General features: G+C 39.6%; 2 protein-coding genes across 9 annotated transcripts in view; both read left to right on the top strand.

The window, feature by feature from the left end:
• Positions 1 to 5,677, top strand: part of LOC309512435 (dynein regulatory complex subunit 3-like) — a 31,826-nt gene extending 26,149 nt beyond the window's left edge. The window contains exons 4-14 of the mRNA XM_082188029.1: positions 483 to 599; positions 682 to 848; positions 1,020 to 1,166; positions 2,912 to 3,031; positions 3,211 to 3,323; positions 4,252 to 4,435; positions 4,526 to 4,657; positions 4,750 to 4,822; positions 4,896 to 5,017; positions 5,163 to 5,294; positions 5,434 to 5,677. Of these exons, the coding sequence (XP_082044155.1) occupies positions 483 to 599; positions 682 to 848; positions 1,020 to 1,166; positions 2,912 to 3,031; positions 3,211 to 3,323; positions 4,252 to 4,435; positions 4,526 to 4,657; positions 4,750 to 4,822; positions 4,896 to 5,017; positions 5,163 to 5,294; positions 5,434 to 5,544 (1,418 nt within the window). The 3' untranslated portion in view covers positions 5,545 to 5,677. The remainder of the gene's footprint in view (positions 1 to 482; positions 600 to 681; positions 849 to 1,019; positions 1,167 to 2,911; positions 3,032 to 3,210; positions 3,324 to 4,251; positions 4,436 to 4,525; positions 4,658 to 4,749; positions 4,823 to 4,895; positions 5,018 to 5,162; positions 5,295 to 5,433) is intronic.
• Positions 5,678 to 12,269: 6,592 nt separating this feature from the next.
• Positions 12,270 to 17,656, top strand: part of LOC309511330 (uncharacterized protein) — an 8,379-nt gene continuing 2,992 nt past the window's right edge. Inside the window, exons 1-2 of one of the 8 annotated variants that reach the window (XM_082186496.1) lie at positions 12,270 to 13,533; positions 13,589 to 17,656. The exon at positions 13,589 to 17,656 is cut by the window's right edge and continues 2,992 nt beyond it. In XM_082186496.1, coding sequence (XP_082042622.1) covers positions 14,704 to 15,948 — 1,245 coding nt within the window. In that variant the 5' untranslated portion in view covers positions 12,270 to 13,533; positions 13,589 to 14,703 and the 3' untranslated portion in view covers positions 15,949 to 17,656. The other 7 variants (XM_082186495.1, XM_082186502.1, XM_082186500.1 and 4 more) reach the window with 7 other exon arrangements.

Raw genomic sequence — 17,656 nt, 5'->3', positions numbered from 1 at the left:
GAACCAATGAGGTTCAATCTCGTGCTACGCAGCACGTTTGAGCTTCTTCTAGCATCAAGCAGGTTCGGTTGTGCTTCTGTTTACTGATCAATGTTTATAATATGTGAATAAAAGCCTTAATTAATTCTGTTCATCATATCAAGCGATTGAGTCTCTTCAGAAAATGTGGAAAAAAAACGCTCTATTCATACGGATTAGTTGCACGATCCCTTTATGAACTTTTTGAAGCATTAAAGTGATAGTTGCATGGCTGTCAATGGGGGGACAGAAAGTTCTCAGATTTCATCAAAAAGGTCTTCATATTCGTTTCGAACATGAACGGTTTGGAACGACATTAAGGTGAGTAATTAATGACAGGATTTTTATTTTATTTATTTTTTCATTAATTTTCATTATCAAGATTGGTATTATTTCAATAACAGTTAATTGTACATTGTACTTTTTGAAAAATATAATTAATATAATATTGATGTTTTTTGTAGACATCCTAAAGATTTCCCACCTGTGGCATTTCACCTCTCTAACAAAACTTCAGCTGGATAATAATGTTATTGAGAGGATTGAAGGGTTAGAAAACCTCACTAATCTGATCTGGCTGGGTGAGTACAGACTGTCCGACTGATATCAAAAACATATCCGGAGTATCTCCAAATACTAAGCCAGAATTCTTATATTCCTTAGATTTGTCATTCAATAATATTGAAGTGATTGAAGGACTGGACTCTCTTGTGAAACTTGAGGACTTGAGTTTGTTCAACAACCGGATTTCTGTCATTGAAAATCTGGATGCGCTGCAGAACCTGAACATCCTCTCTATTGGAAACAATAGCATTGCTCAACTGGATAATGTAAGCCAACTATATTTTAGATGATACATTTTTAGAAAATGTGGAATCCCAGAAGGATGAAAATGAGTCTGACTCCAAAATATGCAGCCATCCACTAATTCATTTCCAATATTCCAATTCATGAGTGTCACTCAAACATAAAGCTGAAGGAAATCATATCTGACCCTGCAGGTGCTGTACCTCAGACAGTTTAAGAATCTGCGCACTCTCAACCTTGCGGGAAATCCCATCTGTGACGAGGAGGACTTTAAGTTATTTGTGACGGCATATCTCCCAGACTTGGTCTATCTGGACTACAGACTGCTGGATGAACAAACGGTTAGTGAGACATTTCTCATATCATATTTTCTCATATAATTGCAGTTGCTTGGCTTCGTTTTTCAGCTGACCACTTGTGAAAAAGAAAGAGAATATTTCCTATTATGGAAATATTATACTTTGTAAGAAAATATTTAAGTGCAAACTGAATGTAATGTTTTTTGACACTTAATTGCAATTTAAATTTAAATTTAAAATTTAAATCTATAATAAATTAAATTAGCTGAACTTTTCTGACTTATTGCCCAATTTCACAGACAAGGTTTAAGCTAGTCCCAGACTAAAATGCATGTTTGAGCTTTTTTAACTGAAAGCAACTTGCACTGATATATCTTAAAATATGTCAGTGCCATTGTTTTGTCTCAAGATGCACACCAGTAATGTTTTTTTTTATATATAAGGAACGTTTATAAAAGCTACTTAAATGCCCTAATGGAACTAAGGCCTAATCCTGGCTTAATCTAAACCCTGTCTGTGAAATCAGGCATAGATCTTTATGCAATTTCATAATTACTTCTATTTTCTTGAGGTTTACTGCCGAATAAACTGACAAGCATTAACACTCCTTAAAATAAAGTTTTTGGTTTTTGCAGCGAGAACCTGTAAGTGATCAGCTCTTAAAATAACCATTATTTTTTCTTATAGTATAAAGAACATTTTAAAATCTAAAGAACCTTTTTCCACTATAAAGAACCTTTTGTGGAATGGAAAGGTTGCGTGGATGTTAAAGTTTCTTCATGGAACCATCGATGCCAATAAAGAACCTTTATTTTTAAGAGTGTAAACTAAAATATACTGTTATGATCTCTTCTGAATCGCAACAAAATAAGGGAGTCACCACACACCACAGCCAATTAATAAGTGAATTTATTTATCAGTATAAGATAGAACAACATTAAAGATCAGTATAAATGGTAATCAGTGTGTCAGCAGATATGTGCAAAGGTGTAGCATTTATGAAAGACAACAGTCCAACCATTCTCAGTCCATGAAACCTCCAAAAACAACCATCCCAGAGGAGATGGATCAAAAGGCGGCGGTGATCTCCCATATCCCTCACATCTCATGAGTTCTCCGATAGCCTCTTGACACGAGACCCAAGGTACAGCGCAAAGCGAAAACAGCCCCAATCTCTGCACAAAAACAGCCCCACGCTCCCATCTCTTTTATAGAGCGTCATGATTACATTCAGGTGTGCAACCACTCCCTTCAGCCAATCACCTGCAACTCTGAAATAACGAGTTACACACTGAAACCGTCACAATACTTTAATGTTATTTCTATTGAAAAACGCATTTAAATATATTTGGAATTACACACTTGTAATGTTGAAGTTGCAATTTAGTACATTTAAAATATATTAACTTTAAAATGTCATATTGAATAACACACTACAGTTTAAATTATAATCAAGTACTTTGCATGAGCTTTAAAATGTTAGTCAGCACATAAAAATAAGCATACTTATTTAAAGCATGACCAATAAAATGTTTTGAAATGTACTTTAAAGTAAAGTTTTCACTTTACATTATTGCAAAATGCACTTTTTAAAAGTTGACTTAAGAAACATTCATGAAAGTGAACTCTCATTAAGTGCATTCATGTTATATTATCTGCAAGTACAGTTTTGTAAAATATATGAGATTCGAATTACACAAACAAGTGCATTTTAAATAGCATCTTTTTTTTTTTTTTTTTCCTAATGTTCTGTTCATAATTCATATTTTTTGCGCCTACATATAAAGCGTGAAACTGCCTTTGCAAAGTTTCAATATGCTGTAGAAGAAGTGCAACACAATGAGCTCCAGGAGCAGGAGGCAATTGAGGCTCAGAAGATCACCGACGAGGAGCTTCAACTACACAAGGTAACCAACATCACCATGCCATCCATCTCATTCAAGTACAAGAACGCTGATCTTAAATGCTCGAGGTTTAATAAGTCAGATTTACTCTACAGTGTTTGAAACGCTGCACTGTATTAAAATCTTCTTAATATATACTCTTCTTGACAGTAATGGATAAATATTGCTTCCTTCTTTCACAGGACGCATTTGTGGAATACTTAAATGGACCTCAACTTTTCGACAGCATGTTTGCTGAGGATCCTGATGCAGAGAAACTGGCTCTCCTCCCGGGAATTGACACACTGCTGGAAACATATCCTTATTATGAATAGCAAAATATACAAATCAAACCACAAATGAAAGCAATACATTATAATACACTCTTAAACATAGGGTTCTTTTTTGGCATTGAAGTTTCCCTGAAGAACCTCTAACATTCATGGAGCTTTTCTTTAGATTAGATGTTCTTTAGATTTTTAAAAAGCTCTTCAAACTAAGAAAAAAAAAGGTTATTTTAAGAACTGTTTCCTGAAAGGTTGACCAACCATTGAAAAATGATTCTTCTATGGCATCAATGCAAACTTTTGGAACCTTTATTTTTAAAGAGGACCTATTATGCTTTTATATTTTGAGCTCCTCATGATAATAACTTTTAGGGCAAATATCAAAAAAATCATTTACGTCTTTTAGTTTGTCAAAGTGCCGTTTTTTGAAGTGTGCACATGTGCAAACGTGCTCTAGTACATAAGAAGGAGCCTATGACTGAATCTGGAAATAAAGCAAAATAACTCTTAGTTTAAATATTTGTCCTCAGATGAGAACAAATCTAGCATTGATTCGATCTCAAATGGATTAATTAAAAAACGTTATTATTCCACCATGTGCGTGACATCATTAAAAACGTGGTTGAACGACAAATTTCCGACAATACAGTTTCAGGGAAACTGTCGTGACGATCTAGTTGATTTCTTTAACAATGCATCGTACTCTGGTAGTTAAACAGCGAGTTATGTCGTTGTTCGGGAAACACATCCCAGTGTGTTGCTGACAGATGCGGAAGAGAGGTGCTGAAACAATGTCAAATATGTTTTAAAAAAAAGTGTTTTTTGAACATTCAAGCATGAAAACCTATTCTAGTAGAGCCCAAAAGCAACAACAAGACTGTAAAATGGCCTCTTTAAGAGTGCAGATGAGGGAACAGCTGTTAAAAAGGACACTAAATAATCAATTTACCTTGACAGTCCATTTACATTTAAGAGCGAAATGAAAGCTCTATGTCTGCAGATATTTGATGCGGGTTTGGCTCAGCTTGCTCAGAGAACGGCTGAGGTGGAATCCTTTTCTACCGGTTCCCATGAGGCAGTGGCTGACAATCAGCGCAAAGCAGCGCAAATAGCAGCTGACTTTGAAAACTCCAGGAGACAGGTTGGTTTCTTCTCAGTCACACAAGACAACCTGTTTCTGACCAGTTGAACACATCAAAACGCTCACAAATTAAATTCTGTTCTATTGCAGAAGATTGTGGAAATGCAACAGATCACAGACGCCGATCTTCTTGAAGCTCACATCACTTCCTGCCATGAACAGGCTGAGCAGTTCTCTGAAAACCTTATGAGTCTTGAACTGCAACTGGTGGACCAACTGGAGGTCAGAATAAAAATACCTATATTGTTAATGTAATATTAATTACGGAGCATATCACCTAAACGAGTGGAAGTTTTTTCCCCTTTTTTTTTAAGGACATCTTCAAAGACTTTGAGAGGAACATCTCAGACATGGTTGGAGGGTTCATTGAAAATGTGCAAGGGATATATCCTTTATCCAACAAAGCAAAACAAAAATACTTTTATTTTATGGGTAAGGCTTCTTTAACTCTGACACACATTCGCACTGTGTCGAGACCTGGAGAACCGGCACCATGAACAACAGCTTGTGATTGCCTTGGCAACACTGGAGAAGGTGGTCAAAAGCGAGCTAGAGGAGAACATACCGGATGATCTGGCAACGGTCAGTGGAAAACTGTCTTCATGATCACTTAATTTGTGTATAATTATGAATAATTAAGAAGTCAAAAGCCATCGTAACTACATGCCAGACACTTAGTTTTAGTATTGACTGATCCTTCGTCCTCATTTCCTATGCTGCCCTGTAGCTCTTGGTAGATAAAGACACAGTGACCAATGCAGTCAGTGCTTCTCACGACACCCACCTGCAGAAGATTGATGACAGGGAGGATGAGCTACTGGCACGGGTCAACAGCTGGAAGAGCAGTCTGCTGAAATCGGTACTTATATGAACACACCTCCTGTGAACTCCTTAACAATATTATTATATCACGTTGTGTCCTACCATGCAGCTGTCCAGGATCAGAACAACCTTTTATTATTAAATAAAATGTAAATCTTTTTTGTTTGTGTTAATAGATACACAATGATGAGGTGAAGAGGAATCGCAAGCGCATCTCAGAGATCCAAAACTACATTAGTTTTGTAAAGGATGAGCTGGAGGACATGGCATCATCTGAGGACAATTAAAATATTTCTCTTGTCAGATCCAGAATATATACAGTTAGGTCCATATATATTTGGACACAGGCACCATTTTTTTTTTTCAGGTATTTACCAAAACATATTTAAGCTATAGTTATTTAATGGATATGGGCTGAAAGTGCACACTCTCAGGTTTAATTTGAGGGTATTTACATCCAAATTGGAGGACGGGTTTAGGAATTACACCTCTTGAGAGAGCCACCCCCCTTTTTCAAGGGACCAAAAGTAATTGGGCAATTGAATCAAAAGCGATTTCATGGACAGGTGTGGGCTATTTCTTCGTTATTTCTTCATCAGTTAAGCAGGTAAAAGGTCTGGAGTTGATTCTAAGGGCGTTTTTCCACTGGGTTCGTTTGCTGCGGTCCGAACCCGAGTGCGCTAGTTCCTGGCGCCCCCCGCAGCGTTGGTCTGGTTTCACACTCAATTAGTTGTATCGAACCCAGGTGCGTTTGCAGTGATCTTACGTCATCGCAAACGCACACGGAAAATGCATGGATAATACAACTCGACTGAGCATAGCTGTAATTTGTCTGTTTTTTTGGTGCTATTATGCACAACATAGTGAGAGACATCACCTCTTCAGTGTCCCACAACGTTCCCCTGCCACTCATGGTTGTCGTGTGTGAGGAAACAATGATATCGACAGTGATACGCATGCGCGGGATACTATACTTCCTGAACAAGCGCGCACCCGAGTCCGTGTTGCTTGCACATTAACGCGAACCGCGCCACGGTTCGGGAGCAACCGAGCTCAGACCACCTCCTCCATGTAGTCTCGGGTTCGGTACTCTAGTGCGCACCCGGGTCCGATGACAGCGTTCACATTAGCGATTTTTCATGCGAACCGTGCCCCGGTCCGCACTAAACTGCCAGTGTGAAAGCGCCCTTAGTGTAGTATTTGCATTTGGAATCTATTGCTCTGAACCTACATCATGCGTTCAAAGGAGCACTCCATGCAAGTCAAACAGACCATCATTAGGCTTCAAAAACAAAATAAATCCATCTGAGAGATAGCAGGAATATTAGGAGTGGCCAAATCTACAGTTTGGTACATTCTGAGAAAAAAAAGAATGCACTGGTGAGCTCAGAAACATAAAAAGGCCTGGACGTCCTCGGAAGACAACAGTGGTAGATGATCGCAGGATTCTCTCCATGGTAAAGAAAAACCCATTCACAACATCCAGCCAAGTGAAGGACACTCTCCAGGAGGTAGGCGTGTCATTGTCAAAGTCTACAATCAAGAGAAGACTTCACGAGAGCAAATACAAAGGGTTCACCACAAGGTGCAAACCATTCATAAGCATCAAGAATAGAAAGGCCAGATTAGACTTTGCCAAAAAGCATTTAAAAAAGCCTGACCAGTTCTGGAAAAGCATTCTTTGGACGGATGAAACTAAGATCAACCGTACCAAAATGACGGGAAGAAAAAAGTATGGAGAAGGCTTGGAACAGCTCATGATCCAAAGAATACATCATCTGTAAAACATGGTGGAGGCAGTGTGATGGCATGGGCATGCATGGCTTCCAGTGGCACTGGATCACTGGTGTTTATTGATGATGTGACAGAAGACAGAAGCAGCCGGATGAATTCTGAAGTGTATGGGAATGTACTGTCTGCCCAGATTAAGCCAAATGCAGCAAAGTTGGTTGGATGGCGCTTCACGGTACAGATGGACAGTGATCCAAAACACACTGCAAAAGCAACCCAGGAGTTTTTTTTAAGGAAAAGAAGTGGAATATTCTGCAAATGGCCGAGTCAATCACCTGATCTCAACCCGATCGAGCATGCATTTCACTTGCTGAAGGCAAAACTAAAGGCAGAAAGACCTACGAACAAACAACAACTGAAGAAAGCTGCAGTTAAGGCCTGGCAAAGCATCACAAAGCAGGAAACCCAGTCTTTGGTGATGTCCATGGCTTCCAGACTTCAGGCAGTCATTGCCTGCAAAGGATTCTCAACAAAATATTAAAAATGAACATTTTATTTATGATTATATTAATTTGTCCAATTACATTTGAGCCCCTGAAAATGAGGGTACTGTGTAAAAAAATGGTTGCAGTTCCTAAAATGTTTACTTGATATTTTTGTTCAACCCCTTGAATTAAAGCTGAAAGTCTGCACTTCAAATTCATCTTGATTGTTTCATTTGAATTTTATTCTGTTGGCATACAGAACCAAAAGTATGAAAATTGTGCCTGTGTCCAAATATATATGGACCTAACTGTGTATATATATATATATATATAGCTATGTATGTATATATAATAAACAATTTTTGCTAATTTTGTTGTTGATAAGTATGCAGCTGTATTATCTTTGTTTTGTTTATTACATTTTGAGATCATCAGTTTTACAAGAATGTTGTAGGGTTTGTTTTTGTACTTTATGCAATGCTTCCATCTACAGACGAGTAAAGAGTGCTGCAGCAATTCCATTTGTTGAGAGAGAGAGACACCTCTTTATTTATGCAAAAAAAAAAAAGAAATTCTCTTTATTCTTTTCCTTTTTTAACCAAAAGTTTTTGGTTTTTAAAAATTCCCCCTTTTTTTTTCTTTTACAATTGAACAAGAAACATCTCACATAAAAACATCAAATTCCAAGACACTCCAAAAACTAAAAACATTACATTACATGCATATATTGCTTCACAACATATTTAAAAATTACCTACCACCATTTTTAAACATTCAGAAATAGGTTTTCCTCATGATCTATAGTACACAACATTCCACTTAAATGTTTCCTTAAAACTATAACCAGATTTTTTGTCAAATTAAAATAAACAAACTCTGCTCTGATCCTTGAAGTCACAAAACCTCTCAACATTCTCTCTGGATCAACAAAAGCTTCTTTTATCATTTTTTTTCTTGTTACCCAGATTGCCATTTTGGTTTCCGCTATTAAAAAATGTATTATACCTATTCTGCTCTTTTCAGAAGCCTTATACTTCAGTCCACAAATAAAACCAGTGTCATTAAACTCTTCGCCTAGTTTTTAAATCCAGTTTTCTAATGTCGGAAAAACACCTCTCAGTCTAGAACAATATAAGAACAGATGATCAATTGATTCTTCTAAATCACAAAAGGGACATTTCTTTTCTACAGTGGGATCAATATGTGCCACGTGTCTGTTCGTAGCTACTGCCCAATGTATAATTCTCCATTGTAGATCTGCAGTTCGTTTTTCAATGGGAGATTTATACAATGACCTCCAGCATCTTCTAGAAGAGTTTGGCCCTTAGCACATCTGTCCACTTTGTTTCTCTACTGTCCTTCAGAGCTGATTGGTGAGCGACTTTTACACAAGTCAAATACAAACTTCTTTGAAGCCTCTTTGAAACCATGCATCTCCGGAGTCTTAAAAGTGAGCATTTATTCTTGTCGTGGTTCTTCTTCCACAAAAGCTGAAACAATAAGATCAGGAAAATTCTCCTCTTCGTTCAAATTCTCTTCTCTTGACTTCTGATGATACGCAGAAGGAAAAGATGATACGATCTCATCCATTGCATGTTTCATGAATCTGACGGACTTAATTCCTGTCAGAATATTCATTTCCGTTGGACTTTTCCACTCGTCGTGATGTTTTAAGTCCTTTAAGTCCATCCAGCTCTTGCCATTGTTTTCTGCAGGCTTTTTGAATTAAGCACTTTTGCTTGAAGTAATGGATTATTAAAAAGAGGTTCCTTGTTTATCCAGAATTCAGAATCAGACCATTTCCTTTTCACTCGAAAATTTGATGTCCATGTTTTCAACATTGTTTTATAAAAAAGCTTCTTTCAAGAAGCTATCAAAAAGTGTCTTTCAAGTCCATTTCTGTCAGATTAATTAAAAACAAATGTAAATCATTTTTAAAAACATCAACTTTATGTAACAGTTTCAGTCCAGCATGTATTTGAATATAGCAACTTCTGTGCTGTTTGCAGCCTAAAGGTTTTAATTCTACTTTTAATGTCTATTAAACGATTAAATTGTTTGTCACCAAAACTCTTCCCCTATATTAAGAAATGATACACCATATCTGAAAAAAGATGTGCACTAGTGACAGAAGAAAGTATCTAGTGAACTGTGACTGTGCTTCTCTAACACACTTTTTCATATCATTTAATTTCATTCATGAGAAGCTTATTATTATAGATCTTTAAAAAGCCTAATAAACCACATTCAAATATCACAGTGACTCATTTAAAAATATATATTAGCATGTATTAGAAATATATTAACTACCACTGATTAACACTATATTCCACAAAAAAATAAAGAAACGGATACATTTTTAAATTGTTGTATTACAGTTTTTCTCAGTCGATTGGACACATTTCTCTAAACTCAGTTCATTGCTCTAAAGTTAACACACTCTTATCTTATAGCCAAACAGTTCATGAAGCTCTGCATTTTATTATTAGTAAATACTAAAATCAAAACTACAGGTGTGTTCTCTATTGATTTCATAACATATTCAGCTAGACACACAAATATACTAATGAAAATGCATTTTATCGTAAAGTTCTTAATGAGGAGTTTTGATTGATTGTTTTTTCCCCTATCCCCCCAAAAATTATACACAATACACAAATATGCAGCAAACGTTTGCAGTACTGCGATCACTCAACTTTATTGATCACGGCTCTGATTTACATCTGGACAGAGAATTTCACACAGAATATATTATTGCGTTTTCAATTTGTGGACGCATAAAATGTGACATAATCCAAACACAGCACGTTTGAGCTTCTGCATGAACCAATGAGGTTCATTCTCGTATTTCGCAGCACATTTGAGCTTCAGCAAGAACCAATGAGGTTCATTCTCGTATTTCGCAGCACATTTGAGCTTCAGCAAGAACCAATGAGGTTCATTCTCGTATTTCGCAGCACATTTGAGCTTCAGCAAGAACCAATGAGGTTCATTCTCGTGTTACACAGCACGTTTGAGCTTCAGCAAGAACCAATGAGGTTCATTCTCGTATTTCGCAGCACATTTGAGCTTCAGCAAGAACCAATGAGGTTCATTCTCGTATTTCGCAGCACATTTGAGCTTCAGTAAGAACCAGTGAGGTTCATTCTCGTGTTACGCAGCACGTTTGAGCTTCAGCAAGAACCAATGAGGTTTAATCCGCGTATTTCGCAGCACATTTGAGCTTCAGTAAGAACCAGTGAGGTTCATTCTCGTGTTACGCAGCACGTTTGAGCTTCAGCAAGAACCAATGAGGTTCATTCTCGTATTTCGCAGCACATTTGAGCTTCAGCAAGAACCAATGAGGTTCATTCTCGTGTTACGCAGCACGTTTGAGCTTCAGCAAGAACCAATGAGGTTCATTCTCGTGTAACGCAGCACGTTTGAGCTTCAGCAAGAACCAATGAGGTTAATTCTCGTGTTACACAGCACGTTTGAGCTTCAGTAAGAACCAATGAGGTTCATTCTCGTATTTCGCAGCACATTTGAGCATCAGTAAGAACCAGTGAGGTTCATTCTCGTGTTACACAGCACGTTTGAGCATCAGTAAGAACCAGTGAGGTTCATTCTCGTGTTACACAGCACGTTTGAGCTTCAGTAAGAACCAATGAGGTTCATTCTCGTGTTACACAGCACGTTTGAGCTTCAGTAAGAACCAGTGAGGTTCATTCTCGTGTTACACAGCACGTTTGAGCTTCAGTAAGAACCAATGAGGTTCATTCTCGTGTTACGCAGCACTTTTGAGCTTCAGTAAGAACCAATGAGGTTCATTCTCGTATTTCGCAGCACGTTTGAGCTTCAGTAAGAACCAATGAGGTTCATTCTGGTGTTACGCAGCACATTTGAGCTTCAGTAAGAATCAATGAGGTTCATTCTCGTATTTCGCAGCACGTTTGAGCTCCAGCAAGAACCAATGAGGTTCATTCACATATTTCACAGCACGTTTGAGCTTCAGTAAGAACCAATGAGGTTCATTCTCGTATAACCTTTTATAAACACGCATCAGGAACGGAGAAAAATGTATAACACTTAGCACCTCTAGTGGACGTTTCACCCGAAAAGTGCAGGGAAACGTACCTGGAGGTACGTATTTCAGGTTTTGCAAAAATGTAGGCAGAGTAACGAATTCCTTTTGAATAATGTCCGGAATATCATTCCATAGACACCTAAGACTTTTGTAATTGTAATGTATTGTATGTTGTATTGTACATAATTTGTTAATTGTAATGTATGTTTATGTGCAGTGCAGTACGAAAATGTTAACTTTAACACCTGCGTACACAGTTTGGAATAACACAATAACCATAACGCGTTGTTCATTATAAAATGTGGGATTATGAATTATATTGAGAACGTTGTACTTTGAAAACATGCCGTAATGTATTCATCGGGAAGCGTGCTAGCGATTTGCAAAGATTAATATAAAGATTAATATAAAGGTTAATAAAACGATACATGAAAGCATTGCTGTTGATCGTGGGGAATATTCCCTTCGAAAACAAAACTCAGCCACTGCGTCTTCAGCGACTTCGGATTTAGGAACATCAAAATGACTGCTGTGTTCCTTATTGCACCCAAGAACAGAACATCACAATCGCTTAGACGCCATTCTGCTCCAGCGCATCAACAATGGCGGACTATGATGACAGCTCGCTCACGAGCGAGGGCGTGTCTCTGTTGAAACGCTGCTGTCATTAACAATCGTGGGAGGGGCGTCCGACCGTGTAACGTCACACGGTCGAACGGCTTGATTTGAGATGGGAGAACATATAAGAAGATAAATAAAAAAAAAAAAACACTGGATGGATTTTTATCATTTTATAATGGTTGTGTACAGGCACTGCCAACACACATTTCAGTACAATCAACTTGTAAAAGTGCATGTACCATTATATGACCCCTTTAAAATAAATGTAATAATGTTAATATTATGTTAGATAATTGTGCAGTTGATCTAATATATGTAATAGTCCTTGCTACAGAAACATGATACATTTAACTATCATTTCAGACGTGATGCTGGAGAATGAGGAGAGTGAAGAGGAGAAGAAACATCATCATGTCAAAACTGGAGCTAAAACTCGCTCACAGACTAAAAGTATTTCTTTACTGAAAAGAAAAGACAAGAAATGTTTAACTTGCAATCAGTGTGGGAAGAGTTTCACAAACAAACAGAATCTCAAGGTTCACATGAGGAGCCACACTGGAGAGACACCGTTCACATGTGCGGAATGAGTTTTAGACAACAAGGACACTTTAAGACTCACATGAGGATCCACACTGGAGAGATACCGTTCACATGTGATCAGTGTGGAAAAGATTTTAAACAAAATGCTCACCTAAAGATGCACATGATCATCCACTCTGGAGAGAAACTGCATGAATGTGATCAATGTGGTAAAACATTTTTCAGTGCTTCAAACCTGAAGATACACATGACAGTTCATTCACAGGAGAAACCACATTCATGTTCTTTGTGTGGAAAGAGTTTTTCACGTCTGTATAATTTAAAAGTTCATCAGAAAATACACACTGGTGTAAGAAATCACATGTGCTTTGAGTGTGGGAAGACTTTTGTTACAGCTTTTGTGTGTGTGTGTTTACATGCAAACTCTTAAAAAATGTGTATTCTCCCTAGGGTGCCACTGTACATCTGGCAACCAGGACTACAGATGAAAATTAGCCACTGGCTAACTCTGGCATGTTACAGGCATACTGTTGTTAATATGCATTGTCCTGGTAAATAAAAAAAATTAAAAAAAAAATAAAAAAAAGCTGAACAATTAAAACTGCACCAGAGGATCCACACTGGAGAGAAACCTTACAAGTGTTCACACTGCGATAAGACATTCAGTCAGTCAGAGAACCTGAAAAGACACGAGAGGATCCACACTGGAGAGAAACCGTATCACTGCACTGCATGTGGGAAGAGCTTCACTCAATCATCTTCTCTACTCAGTCACACAAAGAACTGTGTCTGAGAGTGAGTGAGAGTGAGAGTGTGTGTGTGTGTGTGTGTGTGTGTGTGTGTGTGTGTGGTGTGTGTGTGAGTGGTGAGAGTGAGTGAATGAGTGAGTGAGAGTGAGAGAGTGTGTGTGGAGTGGGTGGGTGAGTGAGTGAGTGAGTGAGTGAGTGAGTGAGAGAGAGTGTGTGTGTGTGTGTGTGTGTGTGTGTGTGTGTGTGTGTGTGTGTGTGTGTGTGTGTGTGTGTGTGTGTGTGTGTGTGTGTGTGTGTGTGTGTGTGTGTGTGTGTGTGTGTGTGTGTGTGTGTGTGTTTGAGTGGTGAGTGTGTGTGGAGTGGGTGGGTGAGTGAGTGAGTGAGAGTGTGTGTGTGTTTGAGTGGTGAGTGTGTGTGGAGTGGGTGGGTGAGTGAGTGAGTGAGTGTGTGTGGAGTGGGTGGGTGAGTGAGTGAGTGAGTGTGTGGTGTTGAACCAGTGATTGGAGCTCAGTGCAAGGTGTTAACAGTACAGTTCAGTACTATTGTTCTGACTCCTATCAGTGTCAGTGCTTTGTTAATGTTATGTAGCGACATCTGGTGGTATTTGGAGTCATTGCGCTTGTAAGGAGATCGTCAACAGGTGTACATGCAGACTGCTCCACCACCAGCATTATTTGTCTATCCTTGGAATAGATCCATCAGTGAGTATGGTCGCTCACAGTTGTTTTAAGTAGTTAAAACATGTGTAGACGTTCTACTACTGTTGTTTAAAAGCATTTATTTTCAGTGAAAATCTGGTTAATGCTAATCGTGATGCTAACCGCTAGCATGGATTTAGCTGGGCTATATACAGAGTTAGTAGGCTGTTAAGATCATCATCTATGATTATTCATTTGCCTGTGTTTTTATTTAGCCCATTTACTTATGTTCTTTGAGTGAAACATTTTGTAATATGTGCTATGGTTATTATATTTATGTTGCACATATTTGACTGTAACATAGTGTTTATTTTATACTGTATTGCAGTTTTACAAAAAAGAAAACAACCAAGATTTCAGTAAAGAAAACACTCAACCTGGAGTCAAGCCTACTGAGTCTTATTGTTGATGTTCACTATCTGTCTAACAATACAGTGACGTATCTGCCAGGACAGAATAGTAAAATGATGTACACACAGCGGGAATAGACAACATATAACTTTGTGAACAGCACTCAGAAGCATAAACCTACAGACTCAATCAAGATATTGCAAAGATGGGTGACAACGATGACGGAACACGTCAGTCTCAGCTACAGACAAGGTCTAGAGTCTTCTCTTCTCTCAAGTCCTCCAGAGCTCGGACATCTGTCAGCGCCGCTGCAACGAGGGCAAGGGCCAAGGCAGAAGCAGCAAAAATAAAGGTGTCTTACGCAGAGAAGGAGGCAGCCATCATGAAAGAAAAGGTAACCATAGAGGCCAATCTTCATGTGTTGCAGCAAGAGAAGGAAGCTGCAGCAGCATCAAAAGAGGCAGAAATATATGAAGAGGCAGCAGCAGCTGAATATATGGAAAGAGACCCTCTTGGTGAGTTTCAGGATTTGACTTTCGAAGATCCAACAAAACGCACCAGAGACTATATAGAAACTCAACCATTTGAACAACATGCTAACCAGGAGCTTTATGATGGTACGCCACAGCAGCCAATCCAACAGGTCAAAACCCTAGGTCTCCCATGCAATATCAACGGGGCACAAAATACAGTGTATAGACCACTTAAGGAGGAAGAAAATTACAAACCCATTGCAGAGGAGCGCTACGCAACTCCACCTACCCATAAGGCTCCTTATATCCCAAACAAATACCCAGCCGCTACCTTTCCAATACCTAATCGGGCCCAGTACAAGAGATACTCACCGTCAACTCCTCAGACCACTGACCTAGCCCAGTATCTGGTGAAAAAGGAAATGGTTAGCTCTGGGCTCCTTGCCTTTGATGACTGTCCAGAAAACTATTGGGCATGGAAATCGTCTTTCCTAGCAGCCATAAGGGAGCTAAATCTATCTGACCAGGAAGAGCTTAACCTCCTCGTAAAATGGCTTGGGCCGGAGTCATCAGCACAAGCCAAGCGGTTAAGGTCAGTGCATGTTAACAATCCTAGAGCAGGTGTGTATATGATATGCCAGCGCTTGGAAGAGATGTATGGAAGCCCAGAGGTTATTGAAAATGCCCTACTGAGAAGACTAGAGACCTTCCCAGTCATCTCTAACAGAGACATACACAAGCTTGTGGAATTAGGTGACTTGCTAAGAGAGCTAGAAGCTGCTAAAGCGGAGGGATACTTGCCTGGACTCGCATATCTAGACACATCAAGGGGTGTTAATCCAATAGTGGAGAAGCTGGATAGGGCAGGGATCCAAATACAAGGAGGATTTTCATGTTCCCTTCCCACCATTCAGCTTTTTGGTCAACTTCGTATGTTCCCAGGCAAAGACACGTACCGACCCCAGTTTTGCATTTAGTCTCTCCTCTACCCCAAGCCACGCCAAAGTCGAAAGGTCACCAAAATACCTCCCCAGAACAACAGTTACAGTCAGAAAAACGGCAGTCACTGATACAACTACCTCTCCACAGGCTAATGCAGCTGCCAAGGATGAACCGGATAAGCAGTGTCCCATACATAATAAACCACACCTGCTATCAAAATGTCGTGGGTTTCGAGGGAAACATCTTGATGAGAGGAAAACATACTTGAAGGAGAATTCAATCTGTTTTCGGTGTTGTGCCAGCACCAAGCATATGGCCAAAGATTGCAGGACAACACTTAAATGTAATGAGTGTGAAAGTGACAGACATATATCGGCGATGCATCCTGGAACTGCCCCTTGGTCGCTTGGTGAGCAGCTGCAGCACGCTGCTGAGGACGAGCAAAGCGGGGAGTGTGAACCATGAACACCTCCTATAGTCACGTCCAAGTGTACAGAAATATGTGGTGGCTCTACCAAGGCCAGATCCTGCTCAAAAATCTGCTTGGTCAAGGTTTATCACGCCAACAATCCAAGTAAGGTTCACAGGGTGTATGCAGTACTAGATGACCAAAGCAACCGGTCGTTAGTAAAATCACAATTCTTCGATCTGCTAGACATTAACAGCAGTGCATCCCCCATACTCTTAAAACATGCTCCGGCACAGTGGAGACTGCAGGGCGGAAGGCAAGTAACATTATAGTGGAGTCAGTCAATGGTAAAACCAAGGTGAAACTTCCTACTCTGCTAGAATGTAGCAACCTACCTGACGACAGATCAGAGATCCCAACGCCTGAGTGCACTAAATATTTTCCTCATCTGACTCCTGTGGCTGATAAGATCCCTCCTCTTGACACCAGTGCTCCTATTCTCCTCCTCCTAGGCAGGGTCATTTTGAGCGTGCATAAGGTGCGTGAACAGCGTAATGGGCCTCACAACTCACCGTATGCCCAGCGCCTTGACCTTGGCTGGGTCATAGTTGGAGAGTTATGCTTGAGTGGTGCTCACAAGAATGAAGAAGTTAATGCCTACAAGACACATGTCCTTCCATGTACCAACAAGATTCACATTACGGAGAGAGTACAGGGTCCAGTGCAGCCTAGTCTTCAAACATCATCTTACACCCAGGAGATCTTTCAGGAGACCTGTAGAGATGGTTTGGGGGAAAGTGTGTTTCAAAAAACACCCGAAGATGAGAAACTAGCCATGTCAGTAGATGATAACAACTTTCTCAGAATAATGGAAAGCAAAGTGTACAAGGATGACCAAAATCACTGGGTGGCACCCCCACCTTTTCATTCGCCTCGCAAGCCCCTTCCAAATAACAGAGGACAGGCCACCCAGAGACTCTCCACTCTCCAACGCTCATTCAGAAGGAGACCTGACATGAAACAGCACTTTTTTGACTTCATGCAGAAAGTCCTCGACAACTAGCAGGCAGAACCGGCTCATCCCTTGCAACCAGGGCAAGAATGCTGGTATTTACCCACCTTTGGTGTCTATCACCCGCAGAAGCCTGGGAAAATCAGGGTGGTTTTTGATTCCAGCGCAGTGTTTAAGGGAACGTCACTGAATGACATGCTCCTCAGCGGACCTAACCTCAACAACACTCTAGTTGGAGTCTTGCTAAGGTTCAGGAGGGAGCAAATAGCCATCACAGCCGATATTGAACAAATGTTCTATGGGTTCAGAGAGAGGAACATTG

The sequence above is a fragment of the Leuciscus leuciscus genome, assembly GCF_965113295.1.
Source record: "Leuciscus leuciscus genome assembly, chromosome: 1".
NCBI classification, from domain to species: Eukaryota; Metazoa; Chordata; class Actinopteri; order Cypriniformes; family Leuciscidae; genus Leuciscus; species Leuciscus leuciscus.
Note: the sequence above shows the minus strand (reverse complement) of the source record. Positions and strands in the feature narration are given on the sequence as shown.